Below are 16,183 nucleotides of genomic sequence, written 5' to 3' on the forward strand. Positions count from 1 at the left end.
CCTGGTGGAACGCAGAGATGGCCGCAAGGTGCACTCTGATGGCAGAATGTGCCAGACCCTGGTTTCTGAGCTGCAGTAAGTAGCCCAAGATGGACTGCACTGAAGAACGCGAGGGAGAAATGCTGTGCTCCGACGCCCAGCAGGAAAACCTCATCCACTCGGCCAGGTAAGTTAGTCTCGTGGATGGCTTCCTACTTCCCAGGAGGACCCGCTGGACCTCCTCCGACCACATATGCTTCTCCGGATTCAACCATAGAGCATCCCCGCCGAGAGGTGTAGAGACTTGAGGTTGGGATATAGGAGCTGACCGTGATCCTGTGACAGTAGGTCTGGACAGTAGGGAAGGGGCCAGGGAAGGCCCACTGCCATATTCATGAGCGTGCCGAACCAGTGCTGGCGAAGCCACGGAGGGGTGATCACGATAACTTGTGCCTTTGTCCCTCTTGATCTTTACTAGGACCCAGCTGACCAGAGGGATCAGAGAGAATGTGTACATCAGACCCTTGGCCCACGACAGGAGGAAGGCATTGGAGAAGGAACCCTTGCTCAGGCTCTGCCGGGAGGAAAACTGATGGCACTTTCTGTTTTGCCTGGTGGCAAACAGATCAGCTTGGGGAGTTCCCCATCTCTGGAAGATCATGCAAGCCACCTCTGGGTGGAACAACCACTCGTGGTGAGAAGAGAAGTTCCTGCTGAAGTGATCTGCTAGGGCAGTGGTGGGCAACCTGCGGCCTATCAGGATAATCTGATTGCGGACCACGAGACATTTTGCTGACATTGACCGTCCGCAGGCACTGCCCCCCGCAGGGGCCGCGGTTCGCCGTTCCCAGCCAATGGGTACTGCGGGAAGCGATGGGCTGCAGAGACCTATTCCCTAGATTGGGAATAGGTCTACGCCAGCCATTGCTGCAGGGGCTGCATGCGGAGCCTGGCATGGCGGATGACATATGTGCAAGCTGCCATATGGCCTAGCAGGTGCAGGCACACCCTGGCTGTTGTCAGGGGAAACGAGGACACTTCCGCGATGAGGTCCATCAGGGCCTGAAACCTGTCTAAAGACAGGAACGCTCTCACCTGGGTCGAGTTGAGCATGACCTTGATGAATTCTATCCTTTGAACGGGAACTAACGTGGACTTTTTGTGGTTGACCAGTAGTCCCAAGGAGCAGCACATGGCTTGTAGTACAGTGATGTCACATTGGACCTGAGCCTTGGAGTTGCCTTTGACCTGCCAGTCGTTGAGGTACAGGTAAATCCAGATATCCCCATGCCTGAGGTAGTCCACGACTATTGCCATGAACTTAGTAAACACCCTTGGTGCTATAGCCAGGCCAAATGGAAGGACCGCAAACTGACAGTGGGCCGAACCAACTGTAAAATGGAGAAAGCATCTGTGTCCTGGGGAAGAGCGCTACATGAAAGTATGCGTCTTCCAGGTCGAGGGCGGCATTCCAGTCTCCCAGATCCAGGAAGGGGATAATGGACGCCAGGAAGACCATACAAAACTTTAGCTTTTTTAGGTATCTGTTGAGGTTTTGCAGGTCCAAGATGGGACGCAGACCACCCTTGGCCTTTGGGATCAAAAAACTCCAGGAATAGAAACCCTTGTTCCTGTAAGGAGGCAGGACCTCCTTCATTGCCCCCAGCTGTAAGAGCTCCTGAACCTCCTGCTCGAGAAGATTCTTGTGAGAAGGGTCCCTGAATAGGGACGGGGAGGGTGGGGTGGAAATAAATCGGAGGGTGTAGCCATGCGCCACCGTACTGAGGACCCAGCGGTCCAAAGTTATCGCCGACCGTGCCAGGAGGAAAGACGGTTGGGAAAAATTGGATCCAGGAAATAGGTCGCCCTTGGGCGTACCCTCAAAAGGACTTTTTAGCTCCTTGCTTGGAGCAGGTTAAGCCCAACTGGGCAGAGAGTGGGGGCAGGTGGCTCGTGCACCATCTATAGCCCTTAGGCTTTGTGTGTGGCAGGTCCTGCCGGGGCTGCCTCCCTTGCTCCTGAGGAAGTTGTGATTTGAACTGCTTACATGCCGGGCCCGGAACGTAGGCCCCAGGGTGTTAGGTGGTTCGGGAGTCCTTCAGCCCATGTAATTTGTTGTCCGTCTGCTCTGTAAACAGGGCCTGGCCATTGAAGGGGAGGTCCTAAATAGACTGCTGAGCTTCGGAGGACAACCCAGAGGGGAGCAGACAGGATGCTCGCTGCATGGAGATGGCAGATGCCATGGTGTGGGCGGCAGAGTCTGCCACATCAGATGCCGCTTGAAGGGCCGCCCAGGCAGCAGCCATGCCCTCATCAAAGATCACCCAGAATTCTTTACCTGAACCTTCCAGGCGGGCATTCAACTTGGCCACGGTCTGCCATATATTAAAGTCGTAGCGGCTAAGGAGAGCCTGGTGGTTGGCCACCCTCAACTGTAAGCTAGACGAGGAATAAATTTTCCGTCAGAACAAGTCCAGTCTCCTAGAGTCTTTATTTTTTGGGGGTAGCTCCTGGTTGCCCCTGGCCTCCCCTGTAGTTAACTGCCTTGACCACCAGGGAATTTGGGGCAGAATGGTAGTAAAAGTATTCATACCGCTTAGTTGGGACAAAGTACTTATGCTCTGCCCATTTAGAAATGGGGGGCAGAGAGGAGGGGGTTTGCCACAAGGCACTGGATATCTTCAATATCCCTTCATGAAGAGGAAGGGCCACCCTAGCAGGGGCTGTGGAAAAGAGGACGTCAAATAGGGAATCCGCTTGCTCCTCCACCTGCAGGCCAAGGTTGGATGTGACCCTCTTCAACAGCTCCTGTTGCGCCTTAGTGTCATCCTGAGGAACCAGGTGAGGGGGCTCCATGATGGCCTCGTCCAGTGACAACAAGGAGGAGGCTGGTACCGTTGGTTCCATAGCACCCCTTTGGTGGTCCAACAGGCTGTTCCTCTTGGTCCACATGGACTTGTGGGGTCTTAGCTCCTGGTGCCTCAAGCACCGGAGGGAGTTGGGTCGTCAAGGCCACCAGCCTGTTCGAGGTTCCCAACACCGAGTAGGCAGGCTAGGAGGGCTGGGTGAACCTCCTGGGGTGCCAGGGGGCAGGTTTCGGTATCGACAAAGCAGGCGGCACCAAGGGTCTGGGAGGCTGCCCTGACAATGTGGAATCTTGTGCCGTACAGGAGCCATATCTGGAGCGATTGCTACCCAGTGACTCGGATGTAATGGAGTGGCGACTCAGTGCCAGGCGGTAATTGCGGTCACCTCTAGAGGAGGACCAGTCCAAGCAAGATTTGCGCCTCCATGGGGACATCGGTGACCAGCGGCGCTCGACGGATCTGCAACAGGAGACCTGCGATCCATGCCTCACACTTTGAGATCAGTAACGGGACAAGGAGTGGGACCTGGAGGTATCGTGGGCCAGGCGCCAGGTGGGATCTCCCCAAATATGGTGACACCCATCTCGGGGATTGTCGGCAGGGCCCGCGGCTCTGGTCCTCTGATCGTTCCCAGGATCTGTAACAGCGTTCTGGTGACGTGAAGGGCTGATGCCGACATTCCTGCCGGGGAGTGCATGCCTCCATGGGTCTGCGCAAAGTAACTGGCGAGGTCAGCCTCAAATCCTACTGCTGGTGACCAAAGTCTGGTGACCGACACGTCTACCTCACTAACTCCGAGGTATGATGACTTTGGGTGAACGGTGGCGGGACGTCTCCCATGATGGGGAGCGGTACCATTGGGGCAAAGGCAGATGGAAAGGTCCCAAAGCGGGCTTACCCCAACATCTGGGCACCGCCAGGGCTGGTATGAGCGGCATCAGGAGCATCAGGATCTCCTGTGCAGCCTGTAGTGCTCCAGGCGTCAACGGCACCTGAATCTGATGAAGGCCTGCTTCTGTGTCTGGGCTTCCAGGCAAGGAATGGGATGGGCTGCATCACTCGACATGAGCTGAGGACCGACTTCCCGATGGGGAAGATGAGCCACCTGGCGCAAGTCTTAGCTTGCCCCTAGCCCTGTCCTTCCCCTTACAGGGAGTAGGAGACCGTCCCCTACCGGCCTTCTTCGACTTCTTGGCCATGGATCAGTGTCGGCTCATCAACGGTAGGTATGCACCAATGCCTCAGTGCTGGATGCCGAGTCAGACCTTTGCTCCGGGGCCGGAGTGAGCGCGGACTCCATCAGGAGCGCTTTGAGTCTGATCTCATGCTCTTTCTTAGTCCTAGGTTTAAAGGACTTGCAGAGTCAATACTTATCACTTATGTACCCTTCACCACGGCTCCTGAGACAGGTGCTATGCGGATCGCTCATGGGTAGGGGCCGTTTGCAGCAATTGCAGGGCTTAAAGCCTGGGGACTGGAGCATGCCCCATCACCCGGCTAAGTCTTCAAAAGGACTAACAAAACTCTAACTACTGCTAAGGGCTAACTAACTCAACTACTAACTACGTACACTAACGTTACAAGAACTCTAGTTTGTCTGAACGAAGCCTAAGCAATGCTAGTAAGAGCAGAGAATGTTCCGTGCGCCGTCACTGGTGGCAAGAAGGAACTGAGGGCGGGGGAGCCGGCGGCGCCCCTTATACCACGCCATGCGGGCGCCACTCCAGAGGGTGCCAGAGCCACACCCTTATGGATACTGCTGAGGGAAAAGCTTCCAGCACCGGTACATGTGGCAAGCACACACCCCTAATGTGGAATGGACATGAGCAAGCACTCAAAGAACAGTAGAATGAGAAACCCTACTTGTTGCAACTGGTACCCAGGTTCCTCCATAATCTGGAGGTCCTTTGGTATCATACATCTCATCGGTACAGAGGTAGATGGGGCTGTGAACCTCTGAGATTAACTATAGCCCAAAGCAGTTGCCGGAGTGGATACAAACATGCTCTGGTCCATTGAAGTGGTCGCAACCAGTGCCAATACATGCAGTACCAGAGACATTCAGTGGCTGGCAGTTTTGGTACTGAACACTGAAAAGGTACCCTCAGGGGGCAGTACCACGCTCCCTAGGAGCTCCTCTGGTATCTAGCTCAGGTCGTGGAGTCTCCTTAGATCACAAGGGGCAATTTTTACCTCTGGTTTACAGAGGCGTTTTGAGGAGATCTGCCTCTATTCTTAGAGGAAGAGCAATGCTCCTTTCCATCATCAGACTGAGCAGGGATAGCCTTACTAGTATCCCTAGAAGTCAAACACTTAACCAATTGAGTCCTGGAGCTAACAGATACTGAGCTGACAGGAGTACATCTCAACAACACAGGCAGCTGTCCAGGGAGATCAGAGGAACCAAGGCCTGAGGCAGACTGCATGGAATGGTGAAAAAAAGACATTTTAAGCTTGGCTTCCCTGACTTTTTAAGTTCTTTTCTAAAAGGATTTCCACACAGTACATTTACTGAGGATATTCCCCCAATCAAAAGAGACACTTGACCACGGGATGCTCGGCTTCATTGACCATGGGATGCTGTTCCGGGAAGAAGGACACTGAGCAGAAATGGGGTCCATCTATCGAGGAAGGGGAAGAGCATATTTGGACACAGATGGGCTAACCTAGTGAGGAGGGCTTTAAACTAGGTTAGATGAGGACAGGAGACAAAAGCCCACAGGTAAGTCAAAAGCATGGAAACCTGGGAGAGGGTCAGAATCCGGGAGGAACATGAGCCATTATAGCAGGGATAAGGGAGACAAGAGAGAACAGAGGGGAAATCAAATCAGTATCTTAGATTTCCATATACAAATGTGAGAAGTATGGGGAATAAGCAGGAAGAATTAGAAATACTAGTTAATAAACACAACTATGACATAGTTGACATCACAGCGACATGGTGGGATTATACACGATTGGAATATTGGTATAGAAGGATACAGCTTGCTCAGGAAGGACAAGCAGGGAAAAAAGATGTATACACTTGGACTGAAGTTGAGATGGAAATAGGAGATAGGCTTGCTGAAAGTCCCTGTGTAAGGATAAAAGGCTTAAAAAACAAGGGTGATGTCATGGTAGGGGTCTACTATAGACCGCCTAACCAGGAAGAAGAGGTGGATGAGGCTTTTTTTAAACAACGAACAAATTCATCCAAAGCACAGGACTTGGTGCTGATAGGGGACTTCAGTTACCCAGACATCAGTTGGGAAAACAACACAGCAGGGCACAGATTATCCAACAGGTTCTTGGAATGTATTGGAGACAATTTTTTTATTTCAGAAGAAGGAGAAAACTACTAGGAGAGAGGCTGTTCTAGATTTGATTTTGACAAATAGGGAGTAACTGGTTGAGAATTTGAAAGTGGAAGGCAGCTTTGGTGAAAGTGATCATGAAATGGTAGAGTTCATAATTCTAAGGAATGGTAGGAGTGAAAACAGCACAATAAAGATAAGGGATTTCAAGAAGACAGACTTTAGCAAACTCAGGGAGTCGGTAGGTAAGATCCCATCGGAAGCAAGTTCAAGAGAAAAGAGGAAGGGAAAAACAATTCAAGAGAGTTGCCTGTTTTTTAAGGAGATATTATTAGGGGCACAAGAGCAAAACTATCCCACTGTGTAGGAAAGATAGGAAGTATGGCAAGAGACGACCCTAGCTTAACCAGGAGATCTTCAATTATCTGAAACTCAAAAGACTCCAGAAAAAGTGGAAAATAGGTCAAATTACAAAGGATGAATATAAACAAAAAACATAAGCATGTAGGACTAAAAGTACAAAGGCCAAGGCACAAAACAAGATTAAACTAGCTAGACACATAAAAGGTAACAAGAAAACATTCTATAACTACATTAGAAGCAAGAGGAAGACAAAGGACAGGTTAGGCCCATTACTCAAAGAGAGGGGAAAAACAATAACAGAAAATGTGAAAATGGCAGAAGTGCTAAATGACTTTCTTGTTTCACTTTTCACCAAAAAGTTTAGTAGTAATTGGACGTCTAACATAATGAACACTAGTGAAAATGAGGTCGGATCTGAGGCTAAAATAGGGACGAAACAAGTTAAAAAAATATTTAAAAACTTAGATGTCTTCAAGTCACCAGGGCCTCATGAAATACATCCTAGAATATTCAAGAAGCTGAATGAGGAGATATCTGAGCCACTGGAGATTATCTTCAAAAAGTTATGGAACATGGGAGAAATTCCAAAGGACTGAAAAAGGGCAAATCTATAAAAAGGGGATAAGGACAACCCGGGGAATTACAGGCCAGCCAGTTTAACTTCAGTACCTGAAAAGATAATGGAGCAAAAAATTAAGCAATCAATTTGCGAACACCTAGAAGATCATAAGGTGATAAGTAACAGCATGGATTTGTTAAGAATAAATCATGTCAAACCAACCTACCCAATAGCTTTCTTTGACAGGATAACAAGGCTTATGGATAGAGGGGAAAGTGGTAGATGTGGTATATCTTGAGTTTAGTAAGGCTTTTGATAGTCTTGCATGACCTTCTCATAAACAAACTAGGGAAATACAACCTAGATGGAGCGACTATAAGGTGGGTGCATAATTGGTTGGAAAACCATTCCCAGAGAGTAGTTATCAATGGTTCACAGTCAAGATAGAAGGGTGGGGCCCCGCAGGGATTGATCTTGGGTCCAGTTCTGTTCAATATCTTCATCAATGATTTAGATAATGGCCGAGAGAGTACACTTATAAAGTCTCAGGACAATACTTAGCTGGGAGGGGTCACAAGTGCTTTGGAGGATAAGATTAAAATTCATAATGATCTGGACAGACTGTAGAAATGGTTTGGTCTGAAGAAAACAGGATGAAATTCAATAAAGACAAATGCAAAGTACTCAACTTAGGAAGGAACAATCAATTGCACAGACAGAAGATTGGAAATGACTTCCTAGGAAGGAACACTGCAGAAAGATCTGGGGGTCATAGTGGATCACAAGTTACAAATGAGTCAACAGTGTAACACTGTTGCAAAAAAAGTAAACATCATTCTTGGATGTATTTCCAGCAGTGTTGTAAGCAAGACAAAACAAGCAATTCTTCCACTCTATTCTGCACTGATATGGCCTCAAGTGTCCAGTTCTGGGTGTCACATTTCAGGAAAGATGTGGACAAATGGAGAAAAGTCCAGAGGAGAGCAACAAAAGGTCTAGAAAACATGACCTATGAGAGAAGACTGAAAAAATTGGCTTGTTTAGTCTGGAGAAGAGAAGACTGAGGGGGGACATGATAACAGCTTTTAAGTACATAAAAAGTTGTTACAAGGAGGAGGGAGAAAAAAATTTCTTGTTAACCTCTGAGGATAGGATAAGAATCAATGGGCTTAAATTTCAGCAAGGGAGGTTTAGGTTGAACATTAGGGAAAACTTCCTGTCAGGGTAGTTAAGTACTGGAATAAATTGCGTAGAAAGGTTGTGGAATCTCTTTCACTGTATGTTTTTAAGAGCAGGTTAGACAAACACCTATTATGGATGGTCTAGATAATACTTACTCCTGCCATGAGTGCAGGGGACTGGACTAGAAGATCTCTCAAAGTCCCTTCCAGTCCTATGATTCTATGACACCTCATGTACCCGTCAAGAACTGGAACTGTTGCCTCACAAGAGGGGTAGTATCTGAATCCAAGTGACTTTCGATGTGACTTCCTAAAGTACCAGAGAAAGTCTGGTGGGGAACATATACAAGGGAAGGAAGAACTAACAAGATTTCCCAAAAACTAACTATAATTTATCAAAAAATGGGGAGGTGCCAATGGTCAACTAACCAACCAACCAACCAACACTAATATATAATTGATTCCAAAAATCATTAACAAAGGGAGAGTCAGTGCAGACATTGGGAGGTCCATCTGAAGCCACACAGGCAGTGAGAAGGAACCAAGTGGCAACAGGTCCTGCACTGTCCTTTATACCATTGGTACAGGACCACAAGGGAACTCAGAGAACATGAGTGGATCCAATGGACACTTATGGCCAAAAGTCTTTAATCTCGAGTGTGTGGGGCAAATGCACACTAAGACTGGAATGAAAATTTATATATATGATCAAGCACTCAAAGAAGAAGTCCTGATAACATATCTTTGTCATGGAGTGCAGCCCCCATCACCAGACTGGTGCCTCCTCCTGGTCATGCTGGAGATAAGCTCAAGGCCAACACCCACGTCCACGGTCTGCAAACCAACACTCGTTCTCTGCTCCTGCCTATGGCTCCTCTCTCAGTTCCCCAAACCGCAGCGTCTTCTTCTTGACTCAGCCCTTCGACTAGGTCATCGTCTGTGCTTCCTCTTTTCGGGGGGGAAGGTATCGCTGTCCAACAGTCCAGCCACTTCCCAGCAGCAAGTGATCCCAGCCCAGGAACCCTGTAGCTAGCAGCCCTCCTTAACATCTCACCGGTGCTGCTTCAATTCCCTGGGCCACTTTCCCACGGCCCCAGTACCTTCTTTGCCCTTTTCTCAGGGTCTCGACCCTGCAAGTCCCAGCAGCCAGCCAGAAGCTCTCTCCCTAGCTCCCCTGGTCTCTGCTAGCAGCTACCCTGTCCAAGGTGCTAGCCCCCCTTGGGCTTCCTGCAGCACCTCACCGCCTCTGGCCCTGCAGCTCTTTCCCTGCTGGGCCCTGATTGGCTGCTCCCTTTACAGCCTCCCTAGGCTGCTTTTAACCCCTTCTCTGCCAGTGTGGGGTGGATGCTCCTGCACAACTAAACCATGGATTTGTCCAGACAGTTTTCTTTATGTACACAGTAGTAAGTTTAGGAAATGCCTTCCTCGCTCGGAAATGTGTTTATATACATTTATTCTAAATATTTGGGCTTCTTACTTTCTCACGTAAAAGAAAAGTAGAAAGAAAAAAAAACAAGTCTTACCCCATGATGTTAGGAATTCTGCAGCATATCGGTAGACGCGGTTCATCATTTCAATCACAATAGCATAGATGATGCTGGGCACAAATAGCATTAAGTTGCTATAAGACGACTCATTCTCCTCATGAAAATCCAGAGCCCAAGTCTCCAACTCAAAGTAAATCATCATGACATACAATGAAAAATAGAGGCAAAGGCACACAAATGGCAAAGACACCAGATAAATTCGTATCTGTCTTTTAATACTTGAGTATACCGGCTCCTCCTTGCCAGTGACAGCATTGATTCCCAAAACCCCATGAAATCCTGGCCTCGGTTCCTCAAACTGCCGCTTCATCAACAGTGTCCCCCATCTGTAAGTCATACTAGCACAGCAGCGCTTCCAAACTTCAAGGATCACGGTAGACCAAAGCAGATTGAATGAGGCAAACATCACATACTTGTCATAGTCTTCCCATGCAAACACATAGTAAGGAATGCCAATGAGAGCCATAGGAACCAAAGCAAATGTGAAATATTCCAAGAAGCCAAAATACAGAGCAATCGTTTCACCAAAATAGCAACGGATTTCATCTGTGGAGAGAGAAAAATAAACCTAAGCCAAGGCAAGGGGGAAAACACCAAAATAACGTATTTTTCAAAGCACACAAAGCTTTTAAAATATTCTGCGACAGAAATACTAAAATTTTCAATAGGACCTGTACTATCTTCTAAAGACACAAAAGAGTGACCTGACTGGCACACTAAAAGAAGGAGTAAACATTAGGTTCCTATGTCATACTGGTTGCATTGAAGACAAGATTTCCTTTCAGATATTACCACTAAGTAAACAACTGATCCATTTCACCAAACCATCAGAGGCCTTGTTTATACTACCCGCCTGATCAGTGGGCAGAGATCGATCCACTGGGGGTCGATTTATCGCATCTAGTATAGACGTGATAAATCGACCGCTGAGCGCTCTCCCGTTGACTCCAGTACTCCACCAGAATGGGAAGCGCAAGCAGAATCAACAGGAGAGCATCAGCTGTCGACTTACCACAGTGAAGACACCGCAGTAAGTATGTCCACTTCAGCTATGCAACTCATGTAGCTGAAGTTTCGTATCTTATATCGCCCTGCGCGGTAGCGTAGATAATGATTATGTTAAATAATTCCCAACATAGTTCTCAGTGTAATATGAAATTAAGTTTCAGATTAAGACAATGGCCCAAATTTCAGTTTCCTAAAAAGAGAAAACAAGTATCATTACTTCTCTGTAATTCTTACCACACCTCCAAAACTACCAGAAGGTATATTTGGAAAAAAAAAAATTTAGTAGGAAAGCTGTAACTACAGCTTATTTTAGCAGCTACAACTATAGCATTAAATATCTAGTAGAAACAAAATGCTAACATCAATTAAAGAATTACTGATTGCAAAACACTGTGTTATTGCAAAGTTAAGATTGCAGAGTTAGGCATTCAAAAGTAAAGAAATGCCAAAATTAAGGCTAACACAGAATTTTTGCAGAGCCTCTGCTTACATGTATTAAAATATTGTCTTTATGAAATGGCATTGTGACAGAGTGGTCTATCACAGAGTGACTGCTGATCAGAGTCTAATACGACGGGGGGGGGCGGAAGTTTGCTGGAGTTTAGTGAGGAGCAACACTTGGAACCTACAAAGCTTGCCTCAGCTTTGAAAGAGCCTGTTAGCCTTGGACTGAGGTTATCCTAGAAGCCTGCCCAGCTGGAAAAATTTGCTCCAGCCCTGCAAAAGACTGGAAAAAGCTTAGCCTAAGCAGAGGCCTGCTGCAGCTGTGAAGACCTGAGCTTAATATGGAAAGATCATGGAGAACCACCCAGCCCAAAAGATGTTCTTTAGCCTGGGCAAAGACTTGTTCTAACTATGTGGATTTTTTTCACTTCAGCTGAGAGATTAAATGTTCTGAAGCAATCATGAGAATTTCTATCATTTAAGTTTCTTCAGTTACTGAAAGATCTTAAACGTTAAGCTTACACACAGTTAACTACTCAAAAGTACAATAAAAATGCTGAATTTAAGAATGGATATCCGATCTTCCATGACCCCATGCATTTGCATGTATACATTACAATAGCATATAATTTATTACAATAGGATGTAATTTCTCAAATATCAAACATTTTTTCTATAATCTTATATCAAAGTGTAGCATCTTCTATTTTGTACTATTCTGCGTATGCCAGAAAAACAAAGTCCATGACAAAGCTTTGCCTCATACAATTCACACCTTATAACTATAGTATCCAACTGAAAGAGCATTCTTCTCCTTCTCATTACAGTATGTAGTTACATTTCCATGTATGTATAAATAGTATTATGCATCCATCACTTAAAAGATTGGTAAGAAATGCTAAAAAAAGTATGTATTAAAAGTACTATGTATGCCTGAAGTACAATTTTCAAACACTCATAACTCTGCTAAATTCATAACTGGGTGCTCGTATACCATTGTGATGGGCATGATTTAAAAATCAGAACAGAACAGCAATCAAAAACAGATTTTAACTTTCTCTCCTCAGCTACGTTGGCACTAGAGCTGTTAAAAATACACTTGTAAGTATTCCTTTTTATGATGAGGAAAATGTTTTTCCCTCAACATTCTCCTCATATTCAAAGATGGTTGAACTGTTATTGCTCAAACTGAGCTATAATTAACTATGGCATTTCCTTACTTTTGAGTGTTTAACTGTGAAACTTTAACACTGCATTAAATGTATTCTTTCCTACATTTAATTTTCCAGGTTTTTGTTGTTGTTGTTGTTGTTGTTGGGTTGTTGTTAAAGAGGGATACAAACCAGAAGACCTTCTGTCGCAGGGTTCAATCTCCAAAGCATTGGCAAATGGACTTTGGAAGTTCATTAACCCAAAGAAAATCAGACTTTTATAACTTCTCTAAACCTGCTACCAGGCAACTGCCAATCATCCAAAAGTTTCAGGGAAATAGTTTAGATAAAGTGAGACAGCAGGATCGGAAGTCTGTACTCAGAGACAGCTCTCTTGATTAAAAAAGGGCAGCTAGCTTCTCAAAAGCTCACCACCACTGGAGCCACTTCTGGTTTCAAAACATTATATTTTTTTCAGTGAAATAAGTGCTAACATACCTAAAGGTTGATAACTAATTTTGACCTGGCCATACCAGGTGTACCGGAGTTTCTTCAATTCTTCTGTATCATGAAGTGGGAAAATCTGAAGTAGGATACCACTGGTCAACAATCTTCTCACTGAAAGAAAATGGGGAAAGCTATGCTTACATTGCTCCTGTAAAGTCATAGTACAGATAACATGCTTGCACTGGGTTACATTATAACTAGCAAGCCTAAAAAATGTTTGAAAAAAACAACTAACTTGATATTTAAATCCTTATAATACACATAATATGTGCATTTAAAAATTCTTATATATTAATATAACATTATAGAATATAGGAGGTGCCTAATTGGTTAACGCCCCAACAAAGACCTGGGCTTAAATGTTATCTCCAAGAGAAACTTGATAGTCCGTCTCATCATACAAACTACTCCACAGGCTGGAAGTTTCTGTGGCTTGAACAGCAGGTGGTGTAGCAGGTCAGAACTGAAATGCAGTCATATACCCATGTGGGGAAGCTTTAACAGCACCTGCCACTGTGCCTGGCTGTAGTTGATGAACTTATTGTTATTTTCATGACCACCAAAAATTATTAATATTTTTTAAAAAATTAAGCCTATCAAACCAAACTAAAGAAATAGTTGTTGCTTTTTTAATATTATTCCATTTCTTGTGGGAAATTTCTTCTTAAATTGCAAAGTAGCCAAATCCGAATGCTCTCTTCATTATAGAAAAAAATCCCATATTATGATATCATAAATTTGTATTGAATTTTTATGATAGAAAGCAAGTACTATTTATGTTATGTGCACATCAATATAAGGTACTCAGGGGGTTGGAATTTGAGAATGAGCCTGGGAAAATGGATTAAAAGGCAAATAATTCTTCCATCGACCTAGCTACTGCCTGTCTGAGAGGTGGATTACCTACACTGATGGAAAAACTCATTCTGTCAATGGAGGAAGTGTCTAAACTATAGCACTACAGCATCACAGCTGAAACATCACAGCTGTGCCGCTGTGGTGTAAACATACCCTCAGTCTCACCTCTGACATTTACAACTAATCTTCTATACACATTTGTTGAGCTATTAGAAGACACAAATCTTTCTATTCTGTAGACATTAACATTGAAATATAAAAACGAACTCTAATGATCCACAGATATTAAAGATATGGTACATTTCTTTAGAAAACAACTTTTGTGCCAATGGTCTAGTTCCAGCTTTCCTAAAAATAGTACTCTCTTATTGCTCCCTTCCCCCATGAAATAGAAGAGCTCTCGAGTCAGAGGAAAAATGATCTACCAAGGATGATTTAAAGAGTTGCAAATGAAACCAAACTTCCTTTCCCAGTAATGACAGGTTTCAGAGTAACAGCCGTGTTAGTCTGTATTCGCAAAAAGAAAAGGAGTACTTGTGGCACCTTAGAGACTAACCAATTTATTTGAGCATGAGCTTTCGTGAGCTACAGCTCACTTCATCGGATGCATACTGTGGAAACTGCAGAAGACATTATATACACAGAGACCATGAAACAATACCTCCTCCCACCCCACTCTCCTGCTGGTAATAGCTTATCTAAAGTGATCATCCAGTTGGGCCATTTCCAGCACAAATCCAGGTTTTCTCACCCTCCGCCCCCCTACACACAAACTCACTCTCCTGCTGGTAATAGCCCATCCAAAGTGACCACTCTCCTTACAACGTGCATGAAAATCAAGGTGGGCCATTTCCTGTACAAATCCAGGTTCTCTCACCCCCTTACCCCCCTCCAAAAACCACACACACAAACTCACTCTCCTGCTGGTAATAGCCTATCCAAAGTGACCACTCTCCTTACAACGTGCATGAAAATCAAGGTGGGCCATTTCCAGCACAAATACAGGTTTTCTCACCCCCCCCCTTTTCCAAAAAACACACACACACACAAACTCACTCTCCTGCTGGTAATAGCTTATTCAAAGTGACCACTGTCCCTACAATGTGCATGATAATCAAGGTGGGCCATTTCCAGCACACATCCAGGTTTCTCACCCCCCCCACCCCCATACATACACAAACTCACTCTCCTGCTGGTAATAGCTCATCCAAAGTGACCACTCTCCCTACAATGTGCATGATAATCAAGCTGGGCCATTTCCAGCACAAATCCAGGTTTTCTCACCCCCCCCACACACACACAACCAGGGCCCAGCAGGGCCATATAAAAGGAGGTGCAGAACAGAGCAGTAGTCAGTTGCTGCCTGGAGCTGGAGGAGATAAGCCTGAGTTCCTGGTTGTCTGAAAGAGCAGCAGGACCATGGACAGCTCAGTGTGATTGGGAACCGGAGAAGGAAAGGAGCTCTTGGCTGGCTGCTGGGATTAAGTAAGGACCAAGCTGAGGGAGGACCACAAGAAGACAGTGTTTCCAGGGAGGATGCCCTGGGGGTCTGGCCCCATACTAGAGCCAGGATAAGTTAAAGACTGTACATCTCAGAAGGGGGTTGTTCTGTTTCACACACAATGTGTGAGACTCAGCCAAAAGCCTCCTGAGAAATCAGTGACGGGGTCACCATAAACTGAAGGGACTGCAGACACACCCGACCAGAAGGGGGCGCTTGCAAGAGGTTACAAATCCATTATGCTTTGCAGACATTTGTGAAAATCTAACATTTCTGCATGCAGATCCTCAAAAGGCAAGAATTTGTCTCACCACATATATATCTTCAACATGCTTTTGAAGTCTATTTATTGTAACACTCAAATTTTGCATGGTAATAAGAAGGTTTGCACATTAAACTAAAAAGATTGAAGAATCTAATCACTAAGTTAATTAGAAATGTGAAAAATTAAAAATTTGCTTCCCAACTATCATACAGCATTTATTCATACATTTATACATCCATTTATCTTTTCAGAAGACCACTAGTTGAAGTTTATAAAAAAAAATAAAAAAAACCCTTCATTTCTTTACACTACTCCAATTCTTAAAGATGAAGAAAAATAAAAAGATACAGTGGAGTAGTTCTGGAGTCCTTTTAACTTTTGAGGGATTTCTCATGGCTACAGGAAGTTGTGAACATCCCCTTTACCTTGCATATTCATGATGAGCAATATGTTTCAAATATTATTCAGAGCAATCAATTAAGAATATCATAAACTAAATCACTTACAAATTGATTTTCCTGGATACAGCTTTGCCTGAGGGTACCCAGGAATCATTCTTTCATCTTTGGCTCTCAAATTTTCAAGTTCGTGCTTGATGATGTACTGACACTCTGCCATTGTAAGGAAATCGTGATTGTCCTCTAAATCAGAAAGAAAATG

At 45.1% G+C, this 16,183-nt stretch overlaps 1 protein-coding gene across 4 annotated transcripts in view; it reads right to left on the reverse strand.

Annotated features, from left to right (window-relative positions):
* The window catches only part of ANO10 (anoctamin 10), a 259,737-nt gene that overhangs the window by 205,957 nt on the left and 37,597 nt on the right, over positions 1–16,183 (reverse strand). For all 4 annotated transcript variants that reach the window (XM_074945603.1, XM_074945600.1, XM_074945602.1 and 1 more), the window contains exons 4-6: positions 16,030–16,164; positions 12,891–13,010; positions 9,766–10,335 (exon numbers count right to left, since the gene is read on the reverse strand). In XM_074945603.1, coding sequence (XP_074801704.1) covers positions 9,766–10,335; positions 12,891–13,010; positions 16,030–16,164 — 825 coding nt within the window. The remainder of the gene's footprint in view (positions 1–9,765; positions 10,336–12,890; positions 13,011–16,029; positions 16,165–16,183) is intronic.

This window comes from Natator depressus, chromosome 2, assembly GCF_965152275.1.
Source record: "Natator depressus isolate rNatDep1 chromosome 2, rNatDep2.hap1, whole genome shotgun sequence".
Classification (NCBI taxonomy): domain Eukaryota; kingdom Metazoa; phylum Chordata; order Testudines; family Cheloniidae; genus Natator; species Natator depressus.